General features: G+C 41.5%; 1 protein-coding gene across 1 annotated transcript in view; it reads left to right on the top strand.

The window, feature by feature from the left end:
- The window catches only part of nbas (NBAS subunit of NRZ tethering complex), a 281,527-nt gene that overhangs the window by 147,644 nt on the left and 119,992 nt on the right, over positions 1–13,891 (top strand). Inside the window, exons 42-43 of the mRNA XM_050057998.1 lie at positions 3,718–3,941; positions 4,196–4,306. Of these exons, the coding sequence (XP_049913955.1) occupies positions 3,718–3,941; positions 4,196–4,306 (335 nt within the window). The remainder of the gene's footprint in view (positions 1–3,717; positions 3,942–4,195; positions 4,307–13,891) is intronic.

Here is a 13,891-nt window from a genome sequence, read left to right as displayed (position 1 = left end):
GCGGTTGAAAAGATTTGAGCACCGAGACGTAGACTTTTTTTTATTTTCACACTGTTCCCTCTTAAGCAGCATCACAGGAAGGAGGGGAGCGTAGAGAAAAGAGCCCGTGGCATCGGTGGAATAGCTGAAGGGGGAGTTGGAGAGAGCTGCCTTCCTTCCAGCTGTGCAACATCACACGCTACCTTCTGAAATTATACTTGACACACAGTTTATACATCCTCCCCTTTGAAGAAAGCCCATAAGTGGCTTTTTGAGATACTTTGAAATTAAATAAGCAAAGTAATTATATAAGATGAAGAGAAAACGAGGAATGAGTGTTGTCTTTAGTTAATTTGAGGGCTAAATGGGATTGCAAAGAATACTTATTAGAAAGAAGAGGGATTTTTGGAGATTCCTTAGTAATGAGCGAGGAGGGGATTTGAGAGATGCGAGGAGCACTAGTGTTTGGAGAGATGAGGGAGGATATAATCCAGATCTCCAAAAGGACAAGATGAATGACAGACAAAGTGACAGACGGAGAATGCAAACAGTATTTTGTCATGAAAGCCTTATTTCAATAAAGTTCTTTAAACATCAGCCTGTCTATCACAGCTCCAGCAGACTTTCTTCCCTCTCCCTGTGTTCTCCTTTGTGTGTCATTCGTCCTCGTCTGAAAATTTCCCCCAAAATGATGCCAGCATTAGCAAATACCATCCTACTTTTCCTCTCTTCTCCTCCTTCCTCTCCATTACTGTCCTCCTCCCATCTCCTGGCTTATTTCCTGCCCCCCTCTGACTCTCCGCACTTTTAATATTCCCCTCTTTCTACCTCTTCTCCTCACCCGCCCTCCTGTCCTGCTTTTGAACCGTGAATCTGCCACTGTGACTGCCGCTAAGGCCACATCTGAAGACACACACATGCATACCCTCACATCCACATAGCAGGAAGACACACAGCGAGAGAGAAACACACATACACACACACCTCTGTTTTCAAGCGCACACATTTCCAGCAGCCATAATTACCTTATGCAAATAAGATCAACAAATAAACCATCTCATCCTGCTGGGCGACAGCATACAAGATGCCAAAAATCTAAATTCAGGAGCTCATTTAATTAGAACAGAGGTGATGAGAGAGATACAACAATCACCTACCGTTCCCTGCGCTTGACATTCTCAATCATAAATGTGTAGCCACTGTCGAATTCCCCATAGGCCCGAATCACAGTAGCAATTATGGCTCCTGATACGTTTACCCATATTTTCCAGGCGCGTGTGGGAAAAAAAGGGACACATTGAGTTGCCAGATTTAAGCACGATGATGCTGTCAGTGTCGTCCTGGAAGCAAAATTATCCAAGTTGTACAAGTTAGGCAGAGATAGTTGGTCTTTTCCAACCTCTTACCAACGGTTTTTGAAAATTACAGCCATTTTTGAAAATAGCCTCATTAGTTCGTCACGGCAAAGCAGCTGAAGATCTGTCATGTTTTTGATAGCATGCTGCGCAGGGTGTTTGAAGCCCAGTGTTACATAGTCTAATGATAAGCCTTAAAGGGTACGTTTGCTATTTTTCAGCCTGAAATTGGTCCATTACTGAGAGAGAGACAGCTGGAGACGGCAGCCACACAACAGGCTGCAATGTAACCACTCTGGGCATGTTCGCACCATCAATTCACGTTCACTAAAAGAGCATATTTTTGTCACTTACAGGCTCAGATTGTAATTGCAAGTGTCTGACAACATAATGGAAATGATCCCTAAAGAGGTAGACCTTTTTATTAAAGAGTAAGATCCTTTTTGTGTACCCAGAAACAACCTCAAATTCGCTATCACCAAACCCAACAGACTCCATTTAAATAAACGGAAATTTTATTATTGTAAAACACACTTTACTTAAAGTCAGCAGAAACAAAATAAAGCTCACAAAAACAGTCTGTATTAAACTTTCCACTGATCCAAAAATCACCAACTCTGGTTTGGTTGAAATAAACCCTTAATTCACCAAATTAGAGTGAAAAGGTTCTGGCTCTATACACGCTAAAATGACTGTTTATTTGAATGGAATCTGGTGAGTTTGGTTCTGGGGCTGTTTGAAACAAAAGGGATCCTGCTGAACCCCACAGTGAGAACTTGATCTTCTCTAGGTCTAGGAAAAACATTGTATCTTGCAACCAAGTGGTCTGCCGTTTCCATGAATGAAATTACATTTGCTTGTTTCACCTCAGGAATATTAAAAATGGCGATCATTGGGGCTGGCTCGACTGCTAACTCTGATATCTCTGATATGACCTAATGAGTGATTCCAACACTCAGCCAGTTTGGGGCATGCGTGTGAGATGACAGGGTGATAAATTATCCTATACGGAAATCGGTATCAGGTAATCTTGAACTGAATAAGCTGGAGTTTTGCACAGGATGAGCAAGAGTTTATTTCTCTCAGTGTCTGTTCCCACAACAAGTCTGAAAAAGACACCCCTAACTCTGTGTCCCATTCTGTCTTTATTTTAATGAACAAAAAGGATCTTACTCTTTTACTTGAAGGTCAGCCTCAGTAGGGATCCTCTCCACAAGTTGTTAGACACTTGTAATAATACTCTGAGTATGTCAGTGGCAAAAACAAACACTTTTACTGGGCAAACACTGATGATGAGAACATGCCCCGTGTGTTTACTTTGCAGCCTGTTTCGCTGCCATTCGTCACTTTGGAAGAAAAACAGAAAAAATATGGTCAAGGTTGAAAAATACTAAACTTACCCTTTAACCCTTTGAAACCTGAGCACATTGGCTTGACTTCTTTTAAATGACCCAAAAAATTAGCAAGAAATTAGTAAAAAAGAGAAAATTAAAAGCAAGAAAATGTGTCAAAATAAATAAAAAAATAAAGAATAAAAAAGAAAGTTAAAAACAAATAAGGAAATTACTTGGAAAAGTAAAATTTTTTTTATAATAATTCTGTATCATAATTTAAAAATATACTTATAACAATAATAACAACATCAATAATAATAATAATAATAATAACAAAAAAATAATAATTGTAATAATGATAAGTGTTATAATTTTTTATATATATATTTTTAAAAACATATTTAAAAAAAAAAAAAAATTGGCTTAATTTCTTTCAAAAACATGGGACTAAGGCAATGAGGATGAAATGACCCAAAAAAATGTGCAAGAAAAATGAATGCCCCCTAGCTTTTTTCTTTTTTTCCCTCTATTTTTTAAAATAATTTTCTAAATCTATTTTTCGGAAATAAAATTAAAATTAAAGGTGTAGCAGCACAATAGGATTAGAAGAAATAGAGCGCAAGCCACCTCTATCATGTCACAGATACAATAAAATCAACCTTGTTTTGTTCTTTTTTATTCAATATACATTTTGTAAACCATTTTTTATTGTATTAAAAACAATGCTGGAGGTTTAAATAAATGGACTGGTAGAAATATATATAATACCAAATAGTGAGCTGGCAGGAATTTAAAAGATTTCAGATGTTAAAATCAAAACTCAATACATTCACTCCCCGGCAGCACAGGGCCAGGCGGGATGTGCAAGCCCAGTTTGTATTCGCTTCTATTCAGAGGAGTTTGTATGATAATAATTCTCAGGATTACCAAATGTGGCTTTTAGCACCATGTCCGCCTGGTATCCTTTCACCCTGTGAGGCTCCCAGCATGAAATGAGACATTCAGCAGCAGTTTGTGTGTAAACATGAGATTTATTCTCCTTTTCACAGGCTGACCCAAAGGAGCTGATTCGATTGGTCACACAGCATGTGGCCGCGTATTCCAATTGGCCGGAGGAGCTGCAGAAGTTGATCGGCCAGCTGCGTGTGTACAACGAGCGCCTGACGGACTTCACCCAGGCCCAGGTGTTACAGGGGCTGGGCCGCGGAGTGGACGTCCAGCGCTTCAGCTCCGACTCCGACTACAAGAAGGAGACAATCCTCGGCCTCACGGAGTAAGTAGGGAGGACACTTAGAAGAATTTCCCATCAGTATCCTCAGCTGAGTGACTAAACCCTGAGCTCAGTTGACTGCTGGAGACTGTGGTTAGAAATAATCAAATATAAAGTGGGTTTGCTTTATTTGGTCTGCATCTTTTCATACCACATATGCATCTGAGTGGGAGTGATGGCTCTTACTGCTTCAATGAGATGAAATCTGATCATTATGTTCCTCCTCTCTTCCTGTGTGTGTGTGTGTGTGTGTTTAGGACACTGGAGGACGATGTGTACAAAATCGCTCTGTCTCTGGCTAAGCGCTACAGTGTTCCTCTGTGGGAGGTCTACATGACTCACCTCGAGTTCCTCTTTACAGATAGCGGGTACATACACACACACAAACACACACATTGCTTAGGTTGCTTTAGGTGACATTATATATCGACTTAGATTCATTGCTGGAGACATATACCAACCAAACCACTACTTGCCTAGCCCTCACACAAACCTTAAAGAGACAGTTCACCCCAACTTCAGAAATACTAGGGATGCACCAGTTGTGAAATTCTGATTCCTCTTCTATCTATATTCCATATTTTTGTTCCAGGGAAACAAAGAAATCTTAGTTATAAGAGAGCCTTTGATGGAGCACAAATTCAATCATACGCATTTATGAAACACCCTTTAAAATAACCTCCTTTCACATGAACACACTTTTAAAATCATAACTGCATCAAAAGCCTTTTTACTATACAGTGTATCACAGTTACCTCTCTAATATCTATTTTGTATTACTGACAAATTTCTCCTTCAAACAGCTGAATTTATTCAAGTTTCTCGCCAAAAACTACAAGATTACATTTGAACACACCATGAGAATGTTACAATTTATCTTTGCCCAATGCTCATTTTTAAAGACAAAAGCTTAAACACATCCTAAGGCCCTGATCACACAGAAAGCCTTTTGCAGGTTGCGAAACACGAGGCACACCGCACTGCCTTTTAAAAATAATTGAATTCCACAAGTAAAAAAAAAACCCTTGCTGCAGCTTTTTATTGTTGCCAGGCAACCACCCCATCACGTCCTTACTTTAACCTTCCTGTGTAATCAATCTACCATTTTTTTTATCACAGTAATTAGTATCTAGTTCCTAAAATGTTGAGGCAGAGGGTACTTGCTGTAGCTCTGGTTGAGGGTGAGCGGCTGTCAGTAAATAGTTTGTACCACCAGTTGGTCCAGGAGCTTCTCCTCCATGATGGCTGTTTCCAGGCATATTTTAGGATGACTCAGGGGCAGTTTGACAACCTGCTGTCTATCATCGGGCTGTATAGCTCTGGGTATCCAGCAACTGCTACCTCCAGTTTCTCCTCCATTGTTTACCAACTGTAAACTTGTTGTCATGACCACCACAGAAGGCCCAACTCTCAAATAATCCAATTGGACAATGGGGAAAAAAAGAGTTGACGTGGGGCGCTTTTCCCGCTATGAGTTGAAGTTTTTTCAACCCCAGGAGTTCAGAGCGCTCCGGCAGAAACGCAAGTTGTGTCGCAGCGCAAAAACAGCCAGTAAAAAGCTTCATTCTCAGTGAAAACAATTACAAAATGGCGTCTCCAGCTGCTGAAATGCTTTCTGTGTGATCAGGGCCTAATGCAACCTCTGTGAGCTGTTAGTTGTGACCACCAGCTGCTGACAGCTCACCTTAACCAGCTCTCCCTCTGCTAATGTCAACATGGATTTGTTGTTCATAATGAAAGATTGTCAGGGAGATAGATGATAGGTGATGCAATAGATGATTTCTGGACAGAGACATTGCTAGTTCTGGTTCCTATTTCCATTATGTTGGAGAGAAAGCAGATATATTTATGACCGACAACTCACACCAAAACAATCTAGACTAATAAATAGCTCTACAGGTAAAAGGAAAATAATGTATTTTTGATTTGGGGGTGAACTGACCCTTTAACTTAACCCTTACCTTGACCTCTGACACAAAAATCTGCTTTTTTTTTTATCAATTAGGGACACGGCTTTTGTCCCAAGTTGGACAAGCCGTCCCCATTTAACTGGTATTCAGTCTAAAATGTGTCCTAGAAGGTAACCTAAGTCACACCCAAACAACATAACGCTGTCACATAACCTCTTCCCAAGCATATTTTATCTCATATCACTTTGAAATACCCCAATAATGCATGCATGTATTGATACAGAAACATATATCGTTCTACTTAATGTATTCCTGTGTCGATTAAGTTTGGTTTGTGCACATATCCTTGTCCCTCCTGTTTTTGAAAGTCTGAAAAGTAAAAATGAAAATGAGTGAATTTAAGTAGCACCGCTGCCTCCGAGTTTACGACAAAACTCGCCTACATAAAAAGCACACTCAGAGCACCCCGGAGTAAATCAAACATGTTGTGATTATGTGTGCGTATGTGTGTGGTTGTGTTTCAGAGGACGCCAGTGTGTCAGAGTCTATTTCCATAATTTATTTGCTCTCTGACTTCATAGCTGGGGATCTGACTAGCTCTGCACCTTTCCTTGTTTTAATAGAATGCCTTTTCAGCAGATGTGCGCCAAGGCGTGTGTGTTTGTGTGCACACGTGTGTGCATCTGTGATAAATGTCCCCCGTCTCATTCTGATATAAGGAAATGGTTTATGGACTCCACTTAACGATAAATTACAACCTATACCACAGCTGCTGCGTGTGTGAGTTTCCACCAAAATCTCGAGATCATGACAAATGTGTGAAGAATATTCATACTAGAATCTTGAGTAGAAGCACTTGCAATATGCGTATTGATTTAACGGATGGATGGACATAGGGACTGATATAAATAGAGCAGACGAGGGGAATCTTAAAGGAAGAGACGCACACGGACAGAAGCACAGTGCGAGATGGGATTCAGACTTTTATCGATTCTTCTAGGGAAATACATTCTTTCACTCATCCTGTTTAGTAGCAGCAGCCAGCAGCAGTGCAGTGCCCTGGGATCAAGTCCAGCTCTGAGGCCAGGACTTAGGTTAAGGACAATAACAAGAGTCCACCGAATGCATTGCAGTTGTTTTATAGTAAATTGGCAGACACTTTTGTCGAATGCGGCTTACAAAAAGTGCACTCAAACTTAAAAGGATCAAGAGTTAGATGTCATTAAAGATTAGAAGTCCAACACTCCCAAATAAACAGCTAAAACTGTGTTAGAGAAAGAAAGGCAGTGAGTCTGATGTCCTGACTTCAGAACAGAGAAGAGCCTTGACTGAGATGAGCGGCTGCAAGGCCCTCTGATTGACAGTGTTGTGAATGGAGGGTTTAACCATGGCTTGAAGGTAGGAAGTAGCATTGTTCTCGAGGTATCGACTGAAATACCCAGTACCAAGGAAAACGTATCCAATGAAATAATACCTGCGTTTGTTCTTTTTTGTGCCTGGGGCCTGATCCTGGACCATCCAGACTCCTTGTGGTATTAGCAAACTTTCTGTTGCTGCCGTCTCTGGAGTTGCTTTCCTTCTGGTGAACAGACAATTGAACATCTGCAACTTACCACATCACAGTCTGTGTGATTGTAGCTGCTGCTGCAGGAGTGTGAGCACAGTTACAGGGCTAACTGTTAGCATCACATAGTTAATGTTACTGGTTATTAGCAGGTTTGATAACAGAGTGGAGCTGTTTCGGTGTCAATGTAGGTTTTGACGGATTGTTGTTGGATGTCAGATGCTGCTATTGTGTCAGCTCGTGCTAACCAGTGTTTCGGATTAATGAGTGACTCTGTTAACCGACGACTTTTAGCTGAATATGTCTGCTATTGTGACGACAGCTGGTGAAAACAGGGAATATGTAGCTGACTTTGTGAATGCCTCTTTCATTTCGATGCCAAAATATACCTGTTTTATTCGTCTTTTGAGTCTTGTTCGAAGAAATGTGTCACATGCTAACACTGTTTTGAACATTGCTTGTTGTTATTAGTCCAAAGACTTTTAGGTTTTTTAGACATTCAACAGCAAGCCATCAAACAACAAGCTTACACTGACAACAAAATGACTCTCATTAAAACACACTAATAACCGATATGTAACGTTTGCTGTGTGATGCTAACAGTTAGCCCTGTTACTGTGTGTGTGTTTGCCGGAAAGACTCACCAACTGACCTCTGACTGACCCTGGAGCTCACATTCCTGCAGCAGCAGCAACAATCATACAGTCTGTTGTGTACCAAATGAAGAACTCGGTTTTTATCTGTATTAGCCAGTCCCTCCAGAAAATCGTGATTTTGCGATCGCAATAATTAACGCAAATTAAACAAAAGTCTGCAATATTTGCGGGGACTTGCAATTTTTCAAAAGTCCCGCCATTTTTCCGCATTTTTCCACATTTTCCGGCGTCATCAGACGTGTCATCAAATCACGCTAATGGCATTGCAGTATGGAGAAACACTCTGTATTGACATAAGAATTTGCGCTGTTTAAATGCATACAATATGTGTTGAATTTATTAAAATGTTATGTTTACAGAAGATGTAGCTTACATGTTGTTTTACAGTCACATTGTCTGGTTGCTACAATATTCACTCAGGATTTTTTGAGGATTTTGCAACATTATTGGAATCCATGTTTTGAAACTAATTAAATAATTTTGGAGGTAGTAGTTTAAATGTATTTATTTATTTTTCTCCTTTTGTCATTTGCCGCAATTTCCCACAAAAAATAAAAATGGCGCAATTTTTATGTGATTTTTTACAAAATTGGCTGCAAAGTCAAAGTGTTTTTGCCGCAAGATACTGGAGGGACTGATCAGTTTAAGGACACTGGTATTGTAATTTTTTAAGCTGTACCCAGCCTTAATCAGTGTCTTGAACTGCACGCTAGCAGCAACTAGGAGCCAGTGTAGTGAAAGGAGAGGAGGACTGGTGTTGTAGAACTTTATGAGTTTGAACACCAGACAGGAAGCAGTGTTCTGGACTACCTTCAGAGGTCCGATAGCAGACACAGAGGCTCCAGCAACAAGGGAGTTGCAGGTGGGAGGTGGGAGATGTCAAGCGGATGGATGAGCACCTGGGCAGCCTCCCGAGTGAGGGAGGGGCAAATCCTCCTGACATTGTGTGGGAGGAACCCACAGGAGCTGAGAAAACCATACTAATGAATTAGAATTTGAATCCAACCGTAGCTTTTACAAAACAAGTTACACTGATTTAATTATTTGACAAAAACGATTAAGATGGAATCTATTTGTTTCCATTACAGCGATCAAACATTACTCTGTTTCACAACGGCAAAATTACTCCATTTATTTATGGCACTTAACACAAAAGTATTACATTGTAATGGGTAGAATTGCAGGGTAAATTGTTCAGACACAAGTTTACCAAAGACTTAATGCCACAGTAGAGATCTGCAGCTCTTGAAGTATAAGCACATATGTAATAATGTAGTCAAAGGGTGATAAATGGGAAAATGCATAAATGTATTTCAGGTCAAATGAATAGAAAGAGCTGTTGAGCATTCATCGTTAAGTGTTACAAAAAGCAGGATGTAGAGAAAGGTCGTTAGGTAGAGAAATACCCAGTGAATCAGTGTGTGCAGGGAAGGAGGGGGGCGGGGAAGATGGGGCAGATAGATGGAGGGAGGAGAGATGGATGATAGAGCCAGAGCGTCCCTGAGACAGTCCTATTAACACAGAATAAACGCTTTAGAGGAATCAATGCCCTGCTAAACACCACCGTCGTCAGCTGTTCTCTCTGCGTGTAGGGCTTTGTAGATGTACGCGGGGGCTCTTTAGGGACATGAATTTCAGCCAGTTTTATTGACATTTTAATGACAGCTATTAAATCATTTAAATGACTTTTCCAAAAACAGACGTGTTACTCAGAAATCACCTGCCAATTCTGCTGAACTCTATCTCCATTCTGCATTACGTGGGTTTTTTTGTGCGCTAAATGTCTTGCAAGACAAAAGCTCGTATCTAACATCACAAATATCAGCTCGTTTTGTTCCTGGATGTCAGGATTTGGTTGATGAATATAGGTTGAATAAATAAAACTTGGATTACTTGAGGCATGGCACACAAATAACGTGTTCCACATCAGTTGACAGTAAGCTGATCCAAACAAACATCACGTTTGACATTTCAAACAGCGAGCTCCCCATTTCAGTTCCTACCTGCCGCCAGCAGCCGCTGACCGCCTGTGCTGCTTTTTTTTTTTTGTTTTTTTTTTTTTCAGATCAGTGTTCGCCCATGATGAGAAATAAATAGTCTTTTGTGGCGCCGTCCCTTCTGACTCATCCTTAAGATGTGTTTTGCTTTGAGCCTAATGAGGAATCCTCAGAGACGGAGAGGACACCTTTGAATTCTGTACCGGCTTCTTCCAGTCGCACAACTGGTGATCTCATCTGGCAAATAAAAGTTAAAACTCGAAGGGCACTTGCAGAGCGCAAACTTCCACCAAGGCCCAACTCCCCAGTCCCTTTGTGTTTATGTTCCCACTGGCTAGGTAATTGCCGCCGCTCTGCACTGCCGGGGCTGAGCGTGTGTAGGAGAGCGGCACTAATACAGCGGTTACCGCTGATGACATCATTTCAACCCACAGCGGTGGGACTACATGGTTGCAGTTCACCCCAGTGAGTGTGAGATAACGGCCATTAACACTGATAGCTCTGCCAACACTGTTGCTGACGTTGGCACTGCACAGCACAGCAACCTCCAGAATTTTTTGTGGTACAGTGGTAGCACTGTGGTTAGCATTGTCACTTCCAAGCAAGAGGGTTCCTGGATCGAACCCTTGGGTGGAGGAGCATGTTTGCGTGTTCACTCTGTGTCAGTGTGGGTTTTCTTAGGGTACGCCAGCTTCCTCCCACAGTCCAAAGACATGCAGGTTAATTGATGACTCTAAATTGAGTGTGAATGGTTGTCTGTCTCTATGTGTCAGCCCTGTGACAGTCTGATGACCTGTCCAGGGTGTACCCCACCTCCTGCCCAATGTCAGTTGGGATAGGCTCCAGCCTCCCCATGACCCCCAATAGGATATTGGTTACGGAAAATGAATGAATGAACCTCCATGTTTGCTTGTGGCATCCAAGGTGAGAGCCATGTGCAGGCAATTCTGGCCCAGCAAGTTAAACAAAAGTGGAGAAATAATGGATGTATTGCCTCCCCCTGTGATTCGGATCCACTCCAACTTAATGGGTTTGTCCTTGGCCCATCCCACACCCTTTCACAGAGTTTCATAAAGCCGAAAACATGACCTCCTTTGCAGAGTTAACAATTACTTCTAGGGACGTCAGTTTTGGTTAATTTTACTTTCAATAGCCCGACACCCATTAACCGGTAACTAACCACTTCATTTGTAGAAAAAAAAAAGCGAAATATGAAAGACAAGAGACTTTTCCTTTTAGTCTAGCGCTCTATTGACTCACTTAGCTTTAACGTCGCATTTCAAAGCGCTATCCATTTAAAGGTGGGGAAATGTTAATGTGATGTAAATGTTCTGCCTTTTATTTTATTTCCTGTTGGCTTTGCTCACAGAGAGCTGGCTAGCAGCGTTAGCATGTGAAAACGTAATGCCCACTGCCCATCCTCCAGTCACCACTGGTTAGCTAACGTTAGCCTTGGCTGCTCTGCACTGCGATACCAACCGTGTCAGTTGGGAGCTAGCTAGTGGTGCTACCACCTCCAGGCACTCCTATTAAGCAAAGCAGCAACCCCCCTTTAAATTTCCAACTGTGTTAGCACCACTAGCCGTGCTGATTATGCTAACCATGCTAACAGAGCTGACAGTGATAGTTTACAATGCTAAAGTGGGTTTGTGGCTTAAATTTGGGCCACTTACTCATTAGAAACCTGGGGGGAGACTAGAGGGTGGGCACAACTTGTTACAGCTGCACACACTGCTGGGTTTGGATGGCGTTACAAGCATTAATAGCCGAATGAGCGGCGCTCCTAGCTAACACTAGCTCCCACCAGCCCTGGGTGGTGTGCAGTGCAGTAAACTGAGGAGTAGCATAATTAATCCATAACCTGACATGCTTAATCAGTTAGAAATAGTCTCTGCGGTTAAGTGATTATCGTTCAATCGACCTAATTAAGCAGCACGGTGGTGCAGTGATTAGTATGGTTGCCTCACAGCAAGAGGGTTCCTGGTTCGAGCCCAGGGTGGGGGGTTTTGAATCCACAGTGGAGGTGGGAGAGCCCTTCTGTGCGGAGTTCTCTTTGTGTCAGCTGGGATAGGCTCCAGCTCCAGCCCCCCCCTACCCCTAACAGGATAAGCAGTCACAGAAAATGAATGAATGAATGAATCCATAATTTCATCAGAAATCATCAGTGTTACACACCACACAGTCATAACGTTTTGGCATAACAGTCTGTAACAGTGCCAGTTGATAAGCACTTTACAGCTCCTGGTTGATAATGTACTACATCACTAGATCAATATAAAACACCCCAAGAAGACTAATTATTCTCTGTCTGTGATTCCTGCACTGCCAGAATCCAAATACTGCCTGCAAAGACCCCTCGAATAACTAAGTCACTTCCTTCTTTTAAAATCCACTTAATTTGAACCTCACTTCTTCTTTGCTCCGTCTAACCTTCCAGGGACCTTGTGGCATGCAAATTATATCAATACTTTAAGAACATTGTGAACTGCAGTCACCCCCCTGCCACAGCAAAGTTCCCCCTCCTTCCTCTGTCACTGCGGTTTCACCTTAGCTGTTTTATCTTAATGGGGTTGTTCTTTCCTGTCATGCATCTTCTGTATTTTGTTTTTTTTTGAAAGCAAAATATGAATCATTAGGAAGGAACTGACTGTTGATTTTCAACATCAGGTAATTTCTGCAAATGAGACTCTTCTTTTTGACATAGGCATGAGGACGCTGACGTGCCACTAGCTGAGTAAAAGTGCGCGCTGTTATTTGCATCACTCCGTTCTAGACTTTCTACATTTAATTAACTCAAATATTTCTCTCAATTTTCTGCAAGCATGTATCTTGCTGTGTGTTCATGTGAGTGTGCTCAGCATGCTAATGAGCTCTCCTGCCAAGAATAAAAAAAAACATTTGTTGCGTTCAGTGGAAATGAGGATCATGCTGTTACTACACAAAGGTTAGTAACAGTACATTTTTGTGTTCAGCTGCTGTTGGTCCTGATGCTCAGGGATTATTGATGTGCTGTCCTCAGATACTCTGCAAGGCCTGAGCCTGGTGCACGACCATGACCTGGAGCATGACCGTAAGCATGCTTCCTGGAGCCATTGGGGCAAACAAGGGACAGCAGGACCTGGACTGACAAACACAACAGCAGAACCTTTGGTTCAGTCGTGGTCTTAGTAATACAAAAGCAGCCTTTCTGACTGAATTGAAACGGGGGCTACTTTAGACACGGGTGGCACTTGGGCAATCAGCTTTGACACCTCAAACAAAGCAGTCGGTCCATTTATGCCGTCAGGCCCTCACGCAACCTGCTGTTTCTAACTGCCACATGCCACTTTGTATAAGCTCGTTTTTGGAAATTATATATGCACCATATAAAACTTTCTTGCCTCAAAAGGATTGAAAGTAATTATACGCACATCACGTAGGTGCAAGGCTTTTAAAAGACAGGGTCAATTAAGAAAAGGTAACACTTCACACTTACTGCATGCCAGAAAAGTGTAATAAAGTCAATTCTTCAATTCTACTTTGATCTTCTTTGGGTCAGAATGTTTGATAAGTGTTAACCACGCCTATATTTACACATAATGAACACCAATAGGCTGATAAGCTCTATGATGGCAGGTGTGGTTAGCAATCTAAACCATAGGGTGATAAAACAATTGAAAATAAACAATTCAATGTAATTGTTTACCATATTTCAATATATCTAACAAATATCTAAATTTATAAAACATAGCAAATTCATCATTCCGTACATCTGCATCACCTACATTCAAAAATAAATGTTATTAAGTAAGAGGCACAACAATAGAAATCTTGTATAATGAATGAA

The sequence above is a fragment of the Epinephelus moara genome, chromosome 12, assembly GCF_006386435.1.
Source record: "Epinephelus moara isolate mb chromosome 12, YSFRI_EMoa_1.0, whole genome shotgun sequence".
In the NCBI taxonomy this organism is placed as follows: domain Eukaryota; kingdom Metazoa; phylum Chordata; class Actinopteri; order Perciformes; family Serranidae; genus Epinephelus; species Epinephelus moara.
This window is presented reverse-complemented; position numbering and strand designations above follow the sequence as displayed.